This window comes from Lissotriton vulgaris, chromosome 1_1 (genome assembly GCF_964263255.1).
Source record: "Lissotriton vulgaris chromosome 1_1, aLisVul1.2, whole genome shotgun sequence".
Lineage (NCBI taxonomy): Eukaryota > Metazoa > Chordata > Amphibia > Caudata > Salamandridae > Lissotriton > Lissotriton vulgaris.
The window spans coordinates 1,815,808,672-1,815,830,165 of NC_141685.1; the positions used below are offsets into that span (position 1 = coordinate 1,815,808,672).

The 21,494-nt window shown below is 42.3% G+C and overlaps 1 protein-coding gene across 1 annotated transcript in view; it reads left to right on the forward strand.

Moving 5' to 3' along the window:
- LOC147751267 (putative tetratricopeptide repeat protein 41) overlaps nucleotides 1-21,494 on the forward strand; it is a 496,241-nt gene that overhangs the window by 383,148 nt on the left and 91,599 nt on the right. Inside the window, exon 11 of the mRNA XM_086919170.1 lies at nucleotides 4,730-4,880. Coding sequence (XP_086775296.1) covers nucleotides 4,730-4,880 — 151 coding nt within the window. The remainder of the gene's footprint in view (nucleotides 1-4,729; nucleotides 4,881-21,494) is intronic.

A 21,494-nucleotide genomic window follows, 5' to 3' on the forward strand; every position in this document is an offset into this window, starting at 1 on the left:
CCCTTAGGTATAAAAAGCATGGTTTGTGTGCCACATTAACCCTATACCATACACTTCACTGGCAGCATAGTTCACATTAACAGTCAATCACAGTTATATAGAAATCCATAATTACATACGGTCTTCCATCTGTATACAACTGTTCAGAGAAAGCCAATTTCCGAAAAATACTGAACGCCTGTTCCAAAAGTAATTTCCTACCTTGGACAACTTTTATTTATATCAAACCCTGACAGTCACCAAACCTACATTCAGAAATAAAGTTGATATGAGCAGAGAAGTGGGTCCTGTAAACTGTATTTACTGTATGGAGAGCGTTTACCCTGTACCAGACTGTTTGCAGACAGTGATACTCTCATGAGAAAGACACTACAGTGTATTTAAAAGTATCTACTAAGAACAGTGGACACTCTATGCAGCACTTGTTAAAAACAGACACTATTTGCTTAAAATAAGCAATGCCTGAAGGTGCTAAAGATTATACAAGATGCAGCCTTCATACTGTGGTGAAAACTTTACAGATAGCCCATTTTCTGAAGCAAAACAAGTACTTGTAGATAGCTTAAAACCTGGTGGATTCAGTCTTCTATATTAAGTAGAAATTTTCATGCTGAGACGATTCTGTCTAATAACTCAAGGCAGCTTACAATACTTAGTATGTAGTATGTAGAATCTGTGCTCTTCTGGAAATTTTTTCTGCAGTACCCAAAAAACTTTTTGGGAACAAAATGAACACAAATCATCAACTGTCACTTGCACACAGAGTTACTCTTCAATACAAACATTTATAACGTGTTTAATACCTCTACAAACCTATGATGCATTAGAAGCACATGTGTTTTGTACACAGTTACAACACCCATTAGCTGGACACAAGCTGTACAAAATTAGGTAGAGAAGTAATATGGTAGTTACCCACCACTATGTAAACTACAAAACGAAAGAGGAAACACGCACATTTGATGATGTCATCAGTGATGTCATCAATATTGTCATTTGAGAGGTCATCAATGATGTCATAAATGATGTCATAGAACATGTCATGAGTGATGTAATAAATGAGGTCATAAGCATTGCATAGCGGGGGCTCAAGTTACAGTTAGCTCTGGTAACTATAACTGGTGATTTTCTGCGGGATTTTTTTGTTCAAAACTTTAATATTGTCACTGAAAAATTCACCTAACTATAACGTTACTTTAACTTTCGTTTTTTCAGTGAATTTCTAAGTTTTGTGATTTTTTTAAACAAAAACAGATCTTTTGATATATATATCACTTACCTTATTTATACTTACCAGCTTATTTATACTTACCAGCGTGGCAAAGGTATGCGTGGGAAAGGCAGATGCATGGTAAATGCATGCATTGTAAAAAATGTGTGTTAAAGGTATGAGTGGTGACTGCCTGCGTTGTAACGTGGTACAAACATTAATAGGTAGAATGTATCAACTTTTACAGTAGAGACAGCGTGATAGCTTGGAGTTTACAGCTGATAGGTAGACTACAAGATTTGGCCAGCAGGTGACTAAACATCAAGTATCAACAAGCATTGATAATAGCCATAAGAATATAAACCTCTATTGACTAAAAATTCACAGTTACAAAGTAATTTAAGATACATATTATACTCCAAAAATGTACCACAATCAGGGCTGTCAGAAAGACTCAGCATGTTTTTGCTTCTCTAAACACCCCTCAAGACTTTTTCCACTGTATTAAAATTCAGACGTAGTGGACATAATCAATTTACCAATTTCTTAAAATACTTGATACCTGCCTCTTCCCCACAGCAAAAACCATATTATTGGGCCCCTCTCTATTGATACCTCTGAAATACACAGGCATCACTTTTGCCGCAGTGGTAATAGCCAGATTTCAAATTGCGATACAGTGGTTAGGTAGGAACCCACTGACAGCGGAGGAATAGGAGCATCAACCTGTAGATGTTTGCGTGCTCACGATAGCAATCTTTGAAAACAATAGTGAACGCAAACAAATCTGGGAACCTATGGTCACTGATGCACATGTATAATATTGACTCGTGATAATTAAGTCAACAGTGAAGGATCAGAGACATTAAAGACAAAGGGAAAGGTAAAACATTTTAATAACTATATCGTTTACCAATTAAATTGATTTACGTCACCCGGCACATCATCTCTTAGAATTGCCCTCTTTGGATTTTCACTGTACTTTTGGTGTTTTTTTTTCTTTGTTTATGACTGTCATTTTTATGGAATGCTTTTTACGAAATAAAAAAACAAAACAAAACAAATCCATATTACTAGACTACCATTTGCTCTAATTTTTAAAAACTTTTTATTACTGGCTCAAAGCACATCCGTATTTTACCATCGTTCAACTGCCCGTGTTTCTTTGAAGCTAAGCTGCATATGTCGTTTTTATTTTTTATATATCCTTCCCAATTCTCGTTTTTTAATTTACTTTGGAGGCCGGCAGTATTCCACTTTAATATTCAGCACATGGCATGTGAATAGGAGGCAGGTTTTTTGGGGGTACTGGTTTGATGGGGCTTTGGTTGTGAAACCTATGTTATACTGATGCACTGTTTCAGTAGTGACACAGCGCCCCAAGCCAAATCACTATTTCCAGGGCGTTCCTTCTTGCCCATGCTATCAATTGTCAAACATATTTCCTTTCCCTTATGTGGTCCAGATTCATGTGTATATTGGCCAGCCTGTGGTCAGGCGAGGAGAAAAGTGGGGTGAAAACCCTTATTTTATTTTCCTTCACTTGCTTGACACTCCTCTACCCAGGATTGGTGTGTGTAGTACCCTCTTCAGCCAGGCCCCCCTCTGTATCAAACTCTGTTGGTATCCATGGTCCAAACCTTTGGAGACATTGATCTGCATCCTCCCAGTGTTGTTTGCTCTCGATTTCTCCTTCTATAGATAGTTCCATATCCCCAGTAGGATTATTTTCTTTCGTGTTGCTAGATATATTAATCTCTGCTGTTTTTCGTTCCTAATGAGAGCCAGTGTTTGATTTATCAAGGAAATTGCTTCGAATTCAGCGGCTTTGGGTCTTAATGGAGGATTTGTTTTTGCAGTTGGTGTTTTTGGGCCATTTCTCCTGGTTGGGTCCTTCTCATAGCACTTCTTGCGGCATCTCATTGCCTTTGTCACTCAAGCACTGTCCTCTGCTACCTGTAGGAATCTCTTATATATAGGTGCGCAGTACACTTTTCTTTACACAGTAAGGTCTTTCTCGGCCACCTCATGGGTCGTCTCTTACTGGGCAAATAACTTGTACCGGGCATCGCCAGTTGTATTGGAATCCACACAGTCTTTGCATCTTTTTGCTCCCTTCTTTGTTTCTATAATTCTCATTTGCCTTCTTGTCGTTTTTATTTAAAATGTTATCATCCTATGGTTTCTAGTGCAGACTTGGGGTGCTTTGCTGGTTTACATTTTGACGGAGTTGGTTGGCGGACAAAAGTTTAAGAATACTCCCAAAGTCTTATGTTTTTGGATTTTCCCCAACTTTTAGTACCATCATACTAAGTTCACTTCTGCACCGTAAGTAATTTTACACTCTGGTGGTGAAAAATTATGTGGGCTTAAATCCATTTACGCATGTAAATTCATGCCTTGTGAATACACAACATGAAGTCACAACGTTGAAATAACCCATTTGCGCACCAAGTGCATCTTAGATACACTAGTGTTTTTGTGAACCATGATCGTGTGTAAAATGAACACATTTGAATCCTTAATCTGTGACATTTAAAGCATTCACTGTTAATTCGTAGGAAATGAAAGAGCAAGCATGATCACTTTTGAAATATTCATTTTTGCATGTAGATTGGTTTGCCAGGACACCGCAGCAAGCGTTCAGAACACCAGTAATTCCAGGCAGTCAGTCTGAAATCCGATAATGCGTTTTAGTTTGTTGGCTGTTGCCTCCCTAACTCCCTCCTAACTCAGCTGTTCAGCTGTACCAGATCAATCTGATTTAGCTGAAACTATACTCTCTGCTAAAAAGGAAAGAAACAACACCACACCTTACAGGACCTGCTATATTCGGCAATTAATAAGAACAAAGATTGTAGGGTGTACACGCTGGAACTGCCCACCCCCAAGACTAGGAAAAAAAACAGAACATCTGAGAAAACCCAAAAGATTTGGTGTACAAATCATAAATTGTTACTTCCAAAAACGGAATGCTGTAATCAAGGACCTTTGCTCCTGTCCGGCCAGGGCGTGGAATGTAAGGGTGGTGGCGGGGAATAGACCTGGCCGAGGCAGGGCCTCCAACCGGGTCTAAGTGAGGGCTTTATATACTTAAATGCAGTCGTGGCCCGTGGAGGTAAGCTCGATGGGGCGGGGCAGAGGGGGGAGGGAAGGGACAAACAACAAAATAGGGAAAATAAAGAAAAACAATTAAATCATTTAACTTGTGCTCGCTGTCCCTCCCCACTTCCCCACAGCACTTACCTGCATAGGCCGCGACTGCTTAAATGCTGAAACAAACACTATTATATCACCCAATGCTATAGGGTGTTAAGATTTCTACATTAAAGGATTCACGACCTGGAATTTTCTCAAACTGAGGACTGTCATGTTATCATATACTTTAAATATTGGTTGGGTCTATACCTGAAACATTCACTATTTGTGTTATTCTGTACGATGTTTACATTGCTGATTCTCTTTTTATTGATTTCTTTTTGTTCCCCTATATTACCGGGCACGGATCTGCTTCTGCAGGCACGCTGCTGTGGCATTTGACAAAGGCCCTGACTGCCGTGCACCCTGAGCAGCACCATCAGATGCTGAATGAGGCGATTCGACATTTTGATTCCTTCGCTGCCAGCCCTTTTGAACACGCTACCTTAAAGCTCCTGGAGGGCCTTCGCGCGTAAGCCACATTTCATTTGTGTAATGTCATGAAATGTCGTTGTAGTTCTGAAAGCAACACACCATGTTTTATGAGGTATGTATTAATGTTAGCAGGTGCTCATGCCAGCTCCCTCTGCAACAGCCCTCATGGCCAGCTTGCCCGCAGGCCTCTACCCTCTGCTGCCTCAGGTTTCTGCACACTATTTTCTGACCTCTATTTTGTCTCTTTCTGCTCACTTCTGACATCTATTTTGCCTCTTTCTGCTCCTTAATACCTTCTTCCCACTGTTTCCATTCACCCACCACCCAGCGTTCTGCCCTCTCCCCAGGGAATTGAAAATTCAAGACCTGGCTCTTCGAGGCAGACTGCGCACCCACAGCTCCCAGATATCCCTAGGGCTGACAGCGCTGCTCTATACAAATGCGGATTAATTTATCCAGTATATTTAACTTGTCCACCACGCATCCTTCACCCTGCCCTTCTTTCTCTCCTTGATGTAGTGCGTGAGAGGACGAGAGTTGACCATTTTTGTTTGAACATCACTTTGTGTGATTTTTGGACTTGTGGATTGCCATCTTTATAGATCTATCAGTTTGGTAACAGATTTTAGAATTATATATAAGGTTGGAAAGCTTGCGTGTCATTTGAAATATGGACATTCTGAGAGCTGATTTGATCTCTTGCTGTTGGACAGTGATATTTGGTTTTCTGGCTTCATAAAGTCTCTCAGAATCGCGTCCATCCAGTCTTTTCACTTTTAAGCCAGGTATCATTTCAAGGCGCACAGGGGTGAATGGTGGCAGTTGTGTTTCAACTCTCTTTTGAAGATTTCCAACTCACCATTGTTCCGCAGTTTGTGATCTGCATGTAGCAAAATGTTATTTCGGAAACACATAACAGGACAGATTGCTTTATGGCCTTGTGATCCTAAAGAGGGCACCAATAGTGGCACCAACTGTAGCAAGGTGCCATTAAGCCTCAAATACAATACTGTGCTCTTCTTGGGCATTCCTACTCCAGGTATGTGCGATTAAGCATCCTATCCATGACTGGCCTTATATTTATCAGTAGCAAACCCAGAACCCAAATTGCTATGGGAGTATTGACATGAAAGGCTTTTGTCAGTTAAATTCCTGCACTGTAAGTATTGCAGTTTATCCGTTAGAATTAAGAGCATTAATGATTGAGAAACAACATGTGAATGTTTGTAGGTATGTGGTGTTTAAGGAGCACGAGCTATTAGCACAAAGCAAGTGCAGATCCAAGGATTTAGAACCCTTCTAGAACATGTCAGACTCTCTCCTTTACTGCTAATTGTGAAAGAAAAACCTGAAAACCTCCCTATCCAAAATTCACCTGGCCAATGATCATCAATTCGTGGATCATTGGATCAATCTGTTTATGATGTCATTATTTGTTTTTTCCTTTTCCTGATTTGTAATAGACTGTACAATGTGTGTTTGTGGTTTACTGCACAGTGGTTGGCTGTCCATTGACTAACCTGCCCTTCCAAAATACATAAGTAAATAATCTCACATTTCATTCTTGACAATGTCTTCTTTTAGGAAATATTTGGTCAGGTTGACTAGTTGTGGAAATCTGCACAAGAATCACTTCTTGCACATAGTCCATCGTATTCTTCACAAACTCCTTTTAATTGTAAATATGACCTTTGCCATCATTTAACTTCGGGAAATCCACATATGTGGATGCCATTTGTCTCGGATGGAGCGGCCAAACCTAAGCCTACCTGCAAAACTAACACGAGTAAAAAAGACACCACAAGAAACCAGACTTAGGCAGCCTAAAACCACAGCAAACAAAATGTTGTAAACTCTGCCGAAATGACTAGGTGACTTCACCGCTCTAGCAGCTTTAAGACAACACAAAAATCAGATTAAAAAAAACAACTGAAATGGGCCATAAAAAAAGCACAGGAAGATGAACTTTGTGCCAAGCTGCACACGGACGTGAATGCAACAACAGTGCCAGATTCTGGTACTCAGTCACCACCTTCTCCGACCTGACCGTGTAGGCTGTAGGCATTGATTCCCATATCCCTGAAGCCACACAGGCACAGTGTTTAAAAGAACTTTTGAACTGCCCAAAGACAGACAGTCTCCAGCAGGACACCGCAGCCTCAACATCAACCGAAGAGCCTATGACGCGGACACAGAGAACATCGTGAGGCAGATATCGAAAAGACTGATAGAAGGAGCATCGGGTCCCAATAGCATCCCTCCAGTGGTTTTCACACACGAACCAGCTCTTTGGGCAGAAAACCTGACACTGGTATTTTCACTGATTAGGAGCATGGGCACCCTGCCTGCCTCGTGGAAAGGCACGGTCATATCTCGAGGAACTATCATTATGGTCCATTAGTAACACCATCATCCCATTCATTCAGACAGGGTTTTCAAAAGCGTCTGGCACAACAACAAATATACTGGCGATCTCACTCCTAATAGACGCTGCCCGAGCTACTAAAACACCATTATTTTTCTTCTTCATTGATTTCAAAGCAGCCTTTGATAATGCTGACTAAGAAAGGTTATGGCATAAGTTAGCAAATTGGAAAATACCTCAAGGCCTGCTAAACACGCTAATCATGCTCCATAAGGTCTCATGGGTGCGGGTCAAGTTAGATGCCAGAACACAACTGTCTAGCGAGATCCCAACACCCCACAGTTTGAAGCAGTGGTGTGTTCTGGCATGAACACTTTTTAATCTTTTTCTGGTGGATCTGACAGAGTAACTGCAATCCTGTAACTCCCATGCTCAAAAATTGGGTCGGACGTCAATCTTCAGCTGCCTCTACGCCAATGACGTGGTAGTGGTCAGCCGCACCTAGGTGGGGTTGCAGCAGCTGCTAGACACTACAAAATCCTATGCCCTGGCTAATGGTTTGACCATCAACCTTGGCAGAACTAAGACCATAAACACAAAAACACAATTTTACAAAAGAGGGTCTAGGGGACAATTTTTACCAACCCTGTTCTCTCAACACCCCAAATTCAATACATAAGAAACGCAGAAGGAGACTACCTGTCAACTTAACGTGAACAGTATAAGTACCCAAGAAGAGAAGAATATCACCCAATCACGATTTGAGTGACACCTGGCTCAGAAAGAGATCCCATCAGCCCACCACCCTGGCGGAGCATCATCATCTGGGAGATGGTGGTAGAGAATCTGTGCAGCCAAACCAGAAGTTGGATAACTGTGAAGCACTAGATTTCAAGCCAATATTTGGCCCAGCCAAAAGTAATCTCAAAAAGTGGTGCTGATAATGTGCAGTGCAAAGTGAACGTGATAATTAAAAATGACTACAAGGACAAAAATTATGTTTAATAGGGATTGTCCTAGTGTCAAGATTAGAAACAGCCTGAACGTGTGAAAATATGACTATCTTCTGGCAATAGGTGAAAGGTCGGCAACATGTACGAAGGGACCCCCTCAGAAAAATACGTTGTGGCCCAGGAACAGAGGGGAAAGAAAACAATTCTAATGTGGAAGTTGTTCCTGCGATGGCCTGCTAATTCACTTAAACAACTAAGTTTATAAGTATCTAACCAGGTGACAAAAAATAGAAAAACTACTGAAATTATTCAAAACGTATAAAATTTATTTTTCTCTTTTTTTTATATATCTTTTCGTTTATGTGAGTTCTGTTATCAATCAGAAATCACAGGACATACATTTATCAATTCATATCAAAAACTTTTCAATTCATATCAAAAGCTTTTTTTTAAACAAGACAAACACAATTAAATCCTAGATATCTACAAAAAGAGACTATGTACAAAATTATTCAATAATAACCCTTGGTAACACCCATATCTCTCAACACACTCACGTGAGTGTGTTGAGAGATATGGGTGTTACCAAGGGTTATTATTGAATAATTTTGTACATAGTCTCTTTTTGTAGATATCTAGGATTTAATTGTGTTTGTCTTGTTTAAAAAAAAGCTTTTGATATGAATTGAAAAGTTTTTGATATGAATTGATAAATGTATGTCCTGTGATTTCTGATTGATAACAGAACTCACATAAACGAAAAGATATATAAAAAAAAGAGAAAAATAAATTTTATACGTTTTGAATAATTTCAGTAGTTTTTCTATTTTTTGTCACCTGGTTAGATACTTATAAACTTAGTTGTTTAAGTGAATTAGCAGGCCATCGCAGGAACAACTTCCACATTAGAATAGGTGAAAGGTCAACATGTTTCAGAGGTATGGGTAACAATGACCGGCTTTCGTTAGGACCTAAAGAGTGATACGCTACTGCAATAGTTTACACAATATATGTATAAAAAACTTTAGGTTCACCAATTAGTAGCACGAATTAATTGATTTTATAATTACCGGAAAGAAGATTGCACTTAAAGCAACCTGGAACTTCGTTCCACACCAGGTTCGGGTAGGGTGGTTCATAACCACTGTTGCATCAATTTTCTAAGGAATGTTTTTTATACATATATTGTGTAAACTACTGCAGTAGCGTATCACTCTTTAGGTCCTGGGCTGATGGGATCTCTTTCTGAGCCAGGTGTCACTCAAATCATGATTGCGTGATATTCTTCTCTTCTTGGGTACTTGTACAGTTCACGTTAAGTTGACCGGTAGTCTCCTTGTGCGTTTCTTATGTATTAAAACTAAGACCATGCCAAAAAAAAAAGACAATTCGAAGACAGCCATGGTTCAGGAGAGGTACAAAAGGGGGTGGTGATGGACGGAGCATCTGAATCAATCAAACACTCACACCCAGTCAAAAGATCTGGGTTTAATCCATCACCGTTCTTTAGCCCACTCTGCCACCCCAGTTCAGACATGGCCATATGCAAATCAGTCTGACCCTGTGCCTCATGGGAACAGTCCAGCCTGAACTGCCAAGTCATGTCTTCCCTGGACCGGAAACAAGCTTCCGAGGACCGGTTTCTGGCATTCCAGCCGTCTTCAGCCCGGCTTGCTTGAATCCAGTGGCAAAGTGAGCAAGGGACTCACGTCTGAGCATACCCTCCCACACTTATGGCGGCCAAAAGCGGTACAAAAGGGGGTGGTGATGGACGGAGCATCTGAATCAATCAAACACTCACACCCAGTCAAAAGATCTGGGTTTAATCCATCACCGTTTTTTAGCCCACTCTGCCAACCCAGTTCAGACATGGCCATATGCAAATCAGTCTGACCCTGTGCCTCATGGGAACAGTCCAGCCCGAACTGCCAAGCCATGTCTTCCCTGGACCGGAAACAAGCTTCGAGGACTGGTTTCTGGCATTCCAGCCGTCTTCAGCCCGGCTTGCTTGAATCCAGTGGCAAAGTGAGCAAGGGACTCACGTCTGAGCATACCCTGCCACACTTATGGCGGCCAAAAGCGGTACAAAAGGGGGTGGTGATGGACGGAGCATCTGAATCAATCAAACACTCACACCCAGTCAAAAGATCTGGGTTTAATCCATCACCGTTCTTTAGCCCACTCTGTACCCCAGTTCAGACATGGCCATATGCAAATCCGTCTGACCCTGTGCCTCATGGGAACAGTCTAGCCCGAACTGCCAAGCCATGTCTTCCCTGGACCGGAAACAAGCTTCTGAGGACCGGTTTCTGGCATTCTGGCATTACAGTAATAACTACCATTTGTTTCTGCCTTCTCGCACGGCAAGAAAGCAGGGGGGCGGTGCCCAAACGCACTTTGACCCCATTGACCAAGTACCCGATCCTTGGCCTGTCGTGGCCGTGACGTTTGGCCTCGTATTTGTCACTCTCGTGCAAGGGCTGAAAGGAAAACCAACAGGAGTTAACATATCCCCCCTACCTGTTAGTAAACCCGTTCCATCGCAGTATCCCCTGAAGCAAAGCTAAAATTGCTGAACACCTTCGGCCCCAACCATGGCACCCTTCTTCCCCAGTCTGTGCCTGAAATATTTTTTTTAAAAGGCCGCCCTCCGATCAGGCCATCTGCTGCCCCTTGCCGAATGTCCTCTGCGGCCCTGCGGGTGCCATTGATGGGCCGTGCTAAGAGAAAAAGATACATTGAAACACCCGAATTATACAACTTACCCCTGAGAGTAAAATGTCTAAGACCTAGCCATTCGGACACAATGACTCTCAAAACACATGAGCTGCGCCAATCATCTGCCCTGGTTGTGAGCCATTACCACTGGGGCAGATCTCCTAAAACCCCGGGCAGGAAAAACCAAATCAAGTAGGACTGTCGATGTCGTCGTGCTCAAGCTGCCACCCCGCTTAAATGCCCCTTTAGTTCTACCGCTTGCATCTCCTAACCCCATAACGCATATATGAGACCAGGCATGGATGGGAGTGGTCATAAGCTGGCATCGCCTCTGCAATGGAGTGAAAGGCCCGTATCACCGAGAACTCTCCTACCCCAGGGTGGTCGCAGCCTCTACAATTACCTGGCGGACTTTGCCCTCACCGAGACTGCCCCGCTGATTGGTAGGGAGGAATCGCACTCCTGCATGCGCCACACTTTGATCATTCAGGGACAACGCAACACGCGATCACCGAGCCTGAGGCCCACCCCCACCCCCACCCCAATCCTTACAAGTAGAGGGCCTGTTCGAATCGGGCCTGCCCAGGAGGCCAAGCCCTTACAAAGCTCCTGGGTGATGCGCTACATAACCCGACTGCATCACCCTTCCGCAAAGAACCCAGCAGACCAGATGCCTGTGCGAACAGGGAACCTACGCTGCCTAAGGCCTAAGTCCTGGCCCGCTCCCCAATGCCTTTCCACACACATGCTCCCGGCACCGCATGGTAGCCTGGGCAAAACCGCCAGCCATGCAGGACCTCCCCCTTCGCCGCTAGTTACCTCTGGCGGGTCGGACCCAGAGGCCAAGCCCCGATGGGCCCGTCTGACCTGGCATAGCCCCGCGACACCACGAACCCCAACTGGGTAGGGAGGGCACGCCAGGTTCCATTCATATTCTGGGGAGTTCATTCACTCACCCCGCATTCCTCTGCATAATGGTGCGCTGTCGTGGACTCCCCGGGACAGTCAGGCCCTCCTGAATCCTGCAGACCAACCATGTTGAGCCCGATCGCGCAGAGCGAAGTAACACACATGACACCAACCTTCCTATCCAGTGCCCCCTACCAGGAGCTAGGCCGGAGCAGCCAAGGAAGAGGGGGAAGGGGGTGCGCGGGGCAGCAGACTAACCTCGTGGTCACAGGTACAGCAGCGATCGGCAAACGGCGTCAGGGGTCGTGGCAAAGGGCAAAGAGGGCGCCCAGTGGGCAGGGAAATGTATACATACCTCACTCCCCACCCACTTCTGACCGAAAGTGAAGCGGCCTACCAGACCCTTGAGGGTCCAAAACACTTGGAGGCTGCCCCCTGAGCCCTCTTGTGGCACTAAGGCGACCTCCCTGTTAGCTGGTCCCCTGCGTAGACCCCGGGCAGCCGGCATTGCCCTGTCTCTCCCCTTACAGGCGCAGTGAATTACCAGGTTTCACGGGTCCGCCTGTGCCAGCATGGTACAGGATACCAAGAGTGGCTGCCGGAGCCAAGCTCAGCATGTGGGGTTGGCTATGTTGCCAGGCCACGCCCCTCCAATGGAGGCACAGAGTTGCGTATGCCACGCACAGGGAATGTGTGTAGATGACAGGCTTTGTACTATACACATTAAATGTAAAAGGCATACAACTAAAGCAATGGTTTAAAGATGGTCATCTGCACCTTTATTATTGTAATTGTGAAGAAATTAGCCGGATCCATTTTCAAAATCGAATACCCCCATAAAAGTATTTGTTGGTATGCCTTTTTTCAGTTACATTTCAGGCTGCACAGGTTTTGACACTATTTTACTATCAGTATGGTTTGATCCAGGTGATGACATGCATATTTCCAAATGGGTTGAAACATTAGCATGTACAAGTAGAATTGTGCCCAATCATCTTGTTTTATATTGGACTCTCTGTTCTAAAATGGACAGCATGGTATGATTTGGATGCTCAGAAGATAACTCAACCCTTGTAATTTTGATGAACATTTAAGCACCCACGCACTGAGCAGAGCACCTCAGAATTCAGAAATGTACACAGCTTGGCAAAAACCTTGTAAGATTATGTTTATTAATATATGTGTGTATTGTCCTTTCTTATTCTTCCTAGTCTCCATTTATAAAGTGAACATAGACTGCTGGCTCATAGATTGCTGGCTCCCTTGTAAGGTGGCAGGCTCTTACCTGATCATGCTGTGCCTATAACAAATGCAATGTCGGTTCCTTAATGTGTACCTGCATGCACACCTAGGGCAGACTATGCTTGTCCAAGTAATGCATTTTGTCAAAACACTGATTGCACAGGTGCAGTACCCATGACCTGTACATTTGATATATAAGTCCCTCAACCTTGTTCTCCAGGTAATGTGGAGATTAATTATTTTAAGGACTGTTTTCACTTATCTGTTTGATTTGAAGATGAGTGAATTACCTTTTCTATGCGGCGGTCTGTTGGTCCACCAAGTCAGCCGTAAGACGTACTTTGCTGACCTGGCAGAAGACCAATTCCATACTTATAGCTCTATGCCAGGTGGGCGGGTTGCTCTGTGCCTTCAGCATAGCCACCATTGTGGAGGCTCTGTTGAAGCCACTGACGCTTTGCTGAGCGAGTGCCATGTCTGATGCACTCAGCAAAGTTTCTTGTTTTTCAAATACAATCTCCCAAAGCCGGAGTTTGTTATTTAAAAAACGTAAATGTTCCTGATACTCTTGGAGTTTTTTTTCCCAGTGCATAGGGGAAATTATCATTGGCATCTCTTTTGGGAACGCTAGATTCTTCTTGTCGGTCCTGGACAGATAAAATGTAAGCAAGAACTACTGCCCTAAATAGGGCAGACTGATCCCAATGTCAGATGGGTTGTAGGTCTAAGGTTTCTGATGCCTCTAAAGGTTCTGCCTCATAAAAATTATGGGGCATATTATCAAGGGGGTTTATCTCCGCTTTTTTGGCTTTAAAAGCCAAGAAAGCGGAGATAAAATGATCTCCCTATTACCAAGCTGTCGCTAACACCAGTTAGTGACAGCTAATAGGAGATAGCGACCATCTTGGGCCCCGCTTTGCATGTCAGTGATATTTATCACTAATGACATGCAAAGTGGGCGTGCCAAGATGTTAGCGACTGGAAACAGTCCCTAACATCGCTATCTCCTATTACCAACTTTTGGAGATATTCGCGCTAAGCGTGAATATCTCCAAAAGCTAACACCTGCCCTGAGCAGTTCTTAGCCATGTTATCCAATGGGAGGTGGATAACATGGCTAAGAGCATTTGCTCGATAATGCATGAATATCGCTGACTTTTCAGCGATATTCATGCATTGCGGCCGTTTTTTATCGCATTTGCGATAAACCTTGCTAATAGCAAGGTTTATCTGCGATAAAAATCGCCGATGTGCGGCGATAATTTTTGTCTCTAAACAAGTTAGAGACAAAAATTATCGCTAGTTGTTGGTAATATGCCCCTATGTTTGCCTGACTCTAAATAGAGCAGAGGAGCTGTCAGTTCTGCACACAGGCGATCTCCCACTTTTGTGGCAGAGGTCCATCTGCCAACCTCTAAACGACACCCTAAACCTTTCAATGTCTTTGTCTCTGCGTTTTCATTCAGTAATAAGGCTTTCAAAGCAAACATTGCTGGATGCTAAGCTTTATTTAACATTCTTGTAAAACCTAAGTAGTTCCCGTGACAGAGGAATTTGAGGCACACTCTCTCAGAACTAAAGCTGTATTGGTAGCTCTTCAGAGTCATGTTCCAACTATAAAAAATTGCAGGATACCCACATTGGATAATTCCCATGCATTTTGTAGACATTACTCCCTGGATATTTCACCTGTGCCTGGTGCTTCCTTTGGCTTGATAATTCTGCACAGTATCTTCATCCAGATCCTTCAATGCTAGATCATTGCCTCACTAGAAATGTTTCGTGACCATGTTTTTTATCTTTAAGGATACTACAGGATATGAAGACCAGCATTCTCTGTCAAGTTTTATGCTTTGGAGGACAGAGTAAAAGCAGGCAAAGTGGCAGAGCACTTTATGCCCACAGCCTTGCCTTTGCTCCGCCTGTTAAATTTAAAGACCCTCCCCAGGACATCTCTGTACATTGGCAGGAACTGGTGTCATAGTAGTTCCTACAATGTAGAAGTTTAATGATGGCCCCATCAAAAATGAAGGGTAGCCATCAAAGTTTGTCAAAGTTTTTTTTTCTAAATATTAATTCCCAAAACCTAAGTTTGCTTCTGAAAAATAAAAAACGAGTGACCCTCACACCATGGGAGAGCTTGTTGTAGTATAGTGTGCTTTGCTGTACCCTTCTGCTGGCTTCCTGTGTTTTAGACCATGATATACTCGCTATGAGGTGACACTGGTTTTCAGCGTAGATGCTGCACTCAAGTTGACTTATTTCTCACATTGTGTAACATGGAAACAAGCGTTACCATTTTGTGGCCAAAACATTCATAAAGTTGTGAACATATCTGACAAATTACATTGTGGCAAGGAAAAACAAGAGGAGTGTTTTTCCTGAAGATTACTGTATGCTGTAATCACAATGGTGGCATGGTTATTGCCAGATGTAAAAGCGAATGTATTACATGTCCCCGATGTTGATTTTTTTCTTTTTAGCTAGGTGTAACCAAAAAACTCCATAACTCAAACATTTACAACAAGCATTGGCATAGCCAATAGGTCTCATCTTTGGGACCTTATCAGTATTTAGTTATGAAGCACAATATCCTTGGTTCAACAACATCAACTGTTGCATGGATAAACACTTATAAGGTCCCAAAGGCGAGACCTATTGACTATGCCAATGCTTGTTTCCCATGGTGTGGGGGTCATATATTTTTTTTTTTTTACTGTGACCCACTGCCTGGATACATCTAGTGGAACAGTAAAATATATCATTCGACCTCCCACTCTAAATTGGGCACACAGTTGTGTTGCATACCGTCCAGCCCCTACTCCCTTGGGTCATTAGAGGAAGGGTTAAACTGACAGCGTAATTTTGTCTTCTTCAGTGTAAACCTGGCAGTATACCAAATCAAGTGAGCAGACTGAGTGTTTTGTGTGGAGGGTACTCGGTCACTGTAGTGACAGAGTGCCCTCTCCTTCAAAGTCTAGCGCACCTAGAGAGGACAGCCTAGGAAGGATCACTTTATCCCAGCAACATCTGCCTAGAGCCAGATGTCCCTGCTGTCTCGCTCAGTGGCAGTGATATATGAAAGACATTAAAGGGATTTTCTGCAGATCCACTCTAGAAAGGGTACTGGTGCTGTTGCTCCTTAATTACTGCAGCATTTCTTGCATTTACACATTTTAGGTGCCATGTCTGATAAGTGACGATGTTTAGAGGACTTCAATCCCCAAAGTAGGCTATGGGTTGCAAGTAAAAGTAATCGACACACAGTGTCCAGGGAAGAACTATGCCTACCCGTGTGAGAAAACCCTACTACTATCTATTGATGTGATGCACTCAGAGATGGCAGTTAAAATTACTAACAATGAACGTGCTGTGAGAGCAGTAGATGACAAGCTACAAGTACTGGCCAACACAGAGTCAAGTTTTGAGAAGGATGGGGAGATGATGAAGGAGAAGCTGCGGACAGTAGGAGGCAGGGTACAGGGTACAGGGGCCGTCCAGTGCTGTGGGAGAGCTTGAAGCTTTCAGGACCAATGTGATAAACAATGTCACGTTACTAGGCTACTAGGCTTCTAGACAGATATTTGAGATGACATCTGCAAAGAACGCCAGTTGACGGTGTTGGATGACACTGAGAACAGACTGTGCTACGTACTTGGAGAAGTACTAAGCATGGACATAGAGATGATAGAACCTGTAGAGGAGTATGTGTTCAGACTGCTTCAGAAGCGATGAGATGACAAAGAAATCTTTGGCACAATGATGGTCACCCCATCATCTGCGGACTGAAGGAAAAAAGACTTAGGAAAGCTATCAAAAATTGTAAGGTGATGATGAGAAATGCCAGGCTTCCTTTCTTCCACGATCTCTGTCCAGAGACATTGGCCAGGAAAACGGCTCTGATGGAGGTGACATGTAGCTGAGCAGCAAGGAGCATTACTTTGTCAATTGGCTTTACAATGAGGCAAGGGGGTGACTTTGGTGGAAAAAACTATGTGTACTCACAGGTTGAGTTGGGTAAGAAGTTCTTAGAAAGCTTGCCTGCGGACAATGTAGAATGATGGAAGTTGATGAGTAAGAGGACTGCGGGTTTCTATTTCTTAGAGAAGACATGATTACTGGCTGGATGGGCCAGGGACTTTCCTCTAATAAGAATATACAGGGAGGAAGGCTAATGTTAGTTCTGGTTGACTGCTTCTTCTATGATTTGTCTTTGTGCCGTGTCCTTTTTTGTGATGGAGCTCAGGCATGTTGCGACTGTAGGAGCGGTGACCCCTAGCTGAGACTTAAGAATTGCTTAATTACCTACATGTAGGGGTAATGTCCTTGCTAACGATATATTTTGCTGTATGCTATGCCTAATTGATAATACCATTTAAATGAGAAAGGCATGGAAGAAATAGAGGTTGAAAAATCTGTTATCTTGGTCCCCACTGGTTACTGCTAATGTAAAAATCTAGCAAAGAACAACCTGATGCCATATGCAACAGTGCTTCATCCAAGAGTTTGTGTGCCTAATGTAAGGAATATAATTATAATTTGGGTTGGGTAAATGCTCATCTCAATTAATAATAAAAATCCCAAGCCATATTAGAAAAAAAGAGTACAATTTAATAACCAAAATGATACCAAGTTCTATAACTGGAACTGGAGATATGAATTTATAGAATTTTCAGTAAAAATAGTGCCAAAAAGTGCTAATGATAGTGGTCGCAGTAGATGGGACATAGGTTGAATTTGAGGCTGACTGTGATGGAGTGCGGGTTGGATACACCAACTGGGTTTGTCCTGGTCAAATGTTTTACAGTGTGACTTAGTCTATCAAATACCAATCCACCACAGGACTAAAGAAGCCCCGAGGCCCTCTCAAGGTGTCAAATTGAGAATAACAGCAGAGATCCGTCCAGGTCCAGTTGCCACTGGTCAGCTGAGTGCTTCCAGGAAAAGACTTCTTATAGCTCATTGTATCCCTGTAGCCTGAACATGACCCTTAGAGTCCACTTCTTTGTCCGAGGTACCTAAAGAAGCAGGTCCAGACCTTCAGAGCTCCTCTCAAGTCCCAGACAGAATGTCCAGACCACTTCTGATCTTTCACAGGTCCAGGATGTTTTCTCTATTTGCTTCCTTAAGGGGACTCATTTATGCCTGGTACTAGCTAGCAGATGGGAATGACTCCTTGGCATGCTCAAACTAATGGGTAAAAATTCAGAGGGCCAGCCCTACCTACTTTATTCAAGATAGGGAATGTCTTTGGCCACACTAAACATGGGTTCTCAGTGCGGGGGATGTATAGTCCTATTATCCACCCACATCTAAAAAAAAAATCCAGTTTGAGGCAGCAACTGTGCCCACGATAAATCCAAAGACAGAAGTCTGGTAGGACAAAAGCAGCCTTTTTCAGCAAGCAGACTGTGGTTTCACAAGAGTTGTGTTGGCATCCTGTTCTCTCGCCTTTCAAGTGTTTCCCCCAAGTGTTATGTATGAACCCAACAGACCTGACATGCATGATTTGACACACAAGCAGAATTTGACACTGTAGTGCCAAAAAGGATGCCACCAGCCCCACGTCCCCCAAGTCATCTCTGCCCTTTAGATCAACCTATTGTTTCATCCTGAGAGGCATTTCACACTTATTCCCACATATTCAATGCTAATTACTTGCCAGGAGAAACTAGAGAGCTAATGCAGATTAATTTCCAGGAACTTCAGGTAGTAAAAAGGTAGCTCTCTAAAAGTTATTTTTCCTTATTTAAAATAAATAAATCCAACTTCATCATTGAAGTTGATTTTTAATATAATATAGTCTTTTAAAAATTAAAATAGTATGGAACTCTCCCTTCTTTGAACCAACTGACATACTTCCTGCCTATTAAAACCCTTGTTGATACAAGTGTTTCCATCATTAAAAGTATGCAATTAATGGGTTCTTAGCTCTGAGTTTGCAGTGTTCAGCAAATGTTTGAGCTGCAATGCACAAGATATGAACACAATGAAACAGTAAATTCCTAATTTGGGTCAATAGTTATGCAATATATAGCAATATTATTTTTGAAAAAACGTCTTATCTCCTCGCAGCAAGAGGATTCCTTAGCAGGCACCCCCGGCCTTCCAATGTCCTAATTTCACTTTAGCCCTTTGTTGCCCAGTCAAAGACAGTCTGTGGTGTTCAGAAAAAAGACCTGGATGATAAAAGAATGCTCCTACCAACATCAGGGGAGAGGATGTGATATAATGACCTGAGATGACGACTGTAGAACTGGGGAACCAGGTTCGAGTCAACATCCTGTCATTTTGGACAAGTCACATAATCTCCCTGTGCCTAAAAAAAAACATGAATGTGTCCTTCTGTAATGTAAATGGTGCTCATGTAAAGCACTCCAAAAAGTTTGGGTCCAGTGGTTGGGTCCAGTTTTTGCGCTATATAAAATGTAAAAAGGAAATGTATGCATTAAGGTGGTGAAGATGTTAATCTAGGAATGTTCTTGGCTACAGGACGCTTTGTCGATATGGTCCTAAAAGCATCAGCTTTACCACAGTCTGTCCTGACATATGATTGTTAGCTTCTATTTGGAGGACACTGCTGATTGGTTAGAGGAATATTTTGAGTAAATGGGAATGTCAGATGAAGCCCAACATTTCAGAATGGCGCATACATTATTTGCTCTTGCTTCAATCGACAGGATACATATTTGGAATCAAAACAAAGAATATGTGTTTCTGTCTATTTAAAAAAAAACGATTTAGACCTATATGACTGATAATTTTCCTGACAGCTTCTGCGCAAATTTTGTTTTATAGTCTGCCAAATGCTCTCTGTTTCACTGTTTTTACCAGTTTTCTTTTTTTATATCGTTCTTCTATTACCAACACGTTATGCTTTACAGTCTCATAATCTTTTGCTTTTATTGTAATCTGTAATTCAGATATATTTGTGTATGTATATTTTACGTTTCGGCCTACCTCTTAAATTGTTCTCCAATGTACTTTATATGAATTATATGTTTTTAAGAAAAAAGACAACACATATTTCATTTGTTGTACACACACATATTTCATTTGTTGTACACAGTGAAATCTGAACCATTTAGGCTTATTGTTTTGAATATACTTCTTGAGTAGCAAGTATTTTATATGGCTTTTGATAAAGATACTCTATTACAAACACTTAGCAGTGGAAACATGGCATGTTCTGGTGACATCTCAGTCTCGATGGAGACTGCCTGAATTTCTGATATAGATTGAAGGCCCGCCCGCCCCTTTGAACATACATGAAGGAAAATCATCTGCCCGACTGCACCTCCCACTCCTTTGTATTTTACAGTGCATGTTGCCCATTCCATTCTTTGCTGTAATCCTGACAACATACTGTGCATATCTTTATTGTATAACATACCTACCACAATTAAGGACAATGCAGTTGCTTCATTTGTTATCATTTAGGAACATTATTTAACAATCAAATGCAAATATTTTAAGTAAAAAACGCAAAAGTAAAAGCAGCTAATATACAATTAACCTTCTAACTAAAAGAGTCTTTTATGTTAACAACGTATTATTACGTTCTAAATCACGGGGTCTCCAACGGGTAACTTGGGACCTACTGGTAGTTTTCCAGTACCCAGGAAGTAGCTCCCTGCTATGCCGCCATGCACAGTATGTAATTCAGGGGAGCTTACAATTTTGAAAATGTCAGCGCTACAAGTCTTATCCTTGGATTGGCCATCAATCAAACCAATGATATGACCAAATGCTTACAAACACACACTGTGGCTACTACCTGTGGCACCTCTAACTTGACCACCTGCCTCCACTTTCATTTTAGCGAAGTCACATTGAGATTGGTCAATTTGAAAGCCCCACAGTATCAAAAACACAGTACCATTGAAAGCTGGAACAGAAAAGAAGGGTCAGCAATAGTCAGAGTGGAGTCACTAGAGATGGACTGCCGGAGACAAGAGTAGAGAAATGTGAATAACAGTGCCTTAGTAGGCCTACAGCCAAATGAACAAAGGCTCAGTTGAACGTGGAGACAGGTGATGGCTTTGTTTATTTCAGAAAGTGTGAGTGGATGTGCGTATATATATATATATATATATATATATATATATATATATATATATATATATATATATATATATATATATATATATTTTCCACACAAAGTTCCAATAAAGTACGCTCTCAGGAACGACACAACAATCCAGGAGTAAACTTAGATCCTTAGTTTATTCACACAACGCGTTTCGGCGACTTGCCTTGATCACGTGTCACACGTGATCAAGGCAAGTCTCCGAAACGCGTTGTGTGAATAAACTAAGGATCTAAGTTTACTCATGGATTGTTGTGTCATTCCTGAGAGCGTACTTTATTGGAACTTTGTGTGGAATACTAATTTTCCGGCTGCTTCACCTGAGCGTACGCCACTTTTCAACGGGTCACAGCGTTGCAGCAGAAGCAGTTTTGT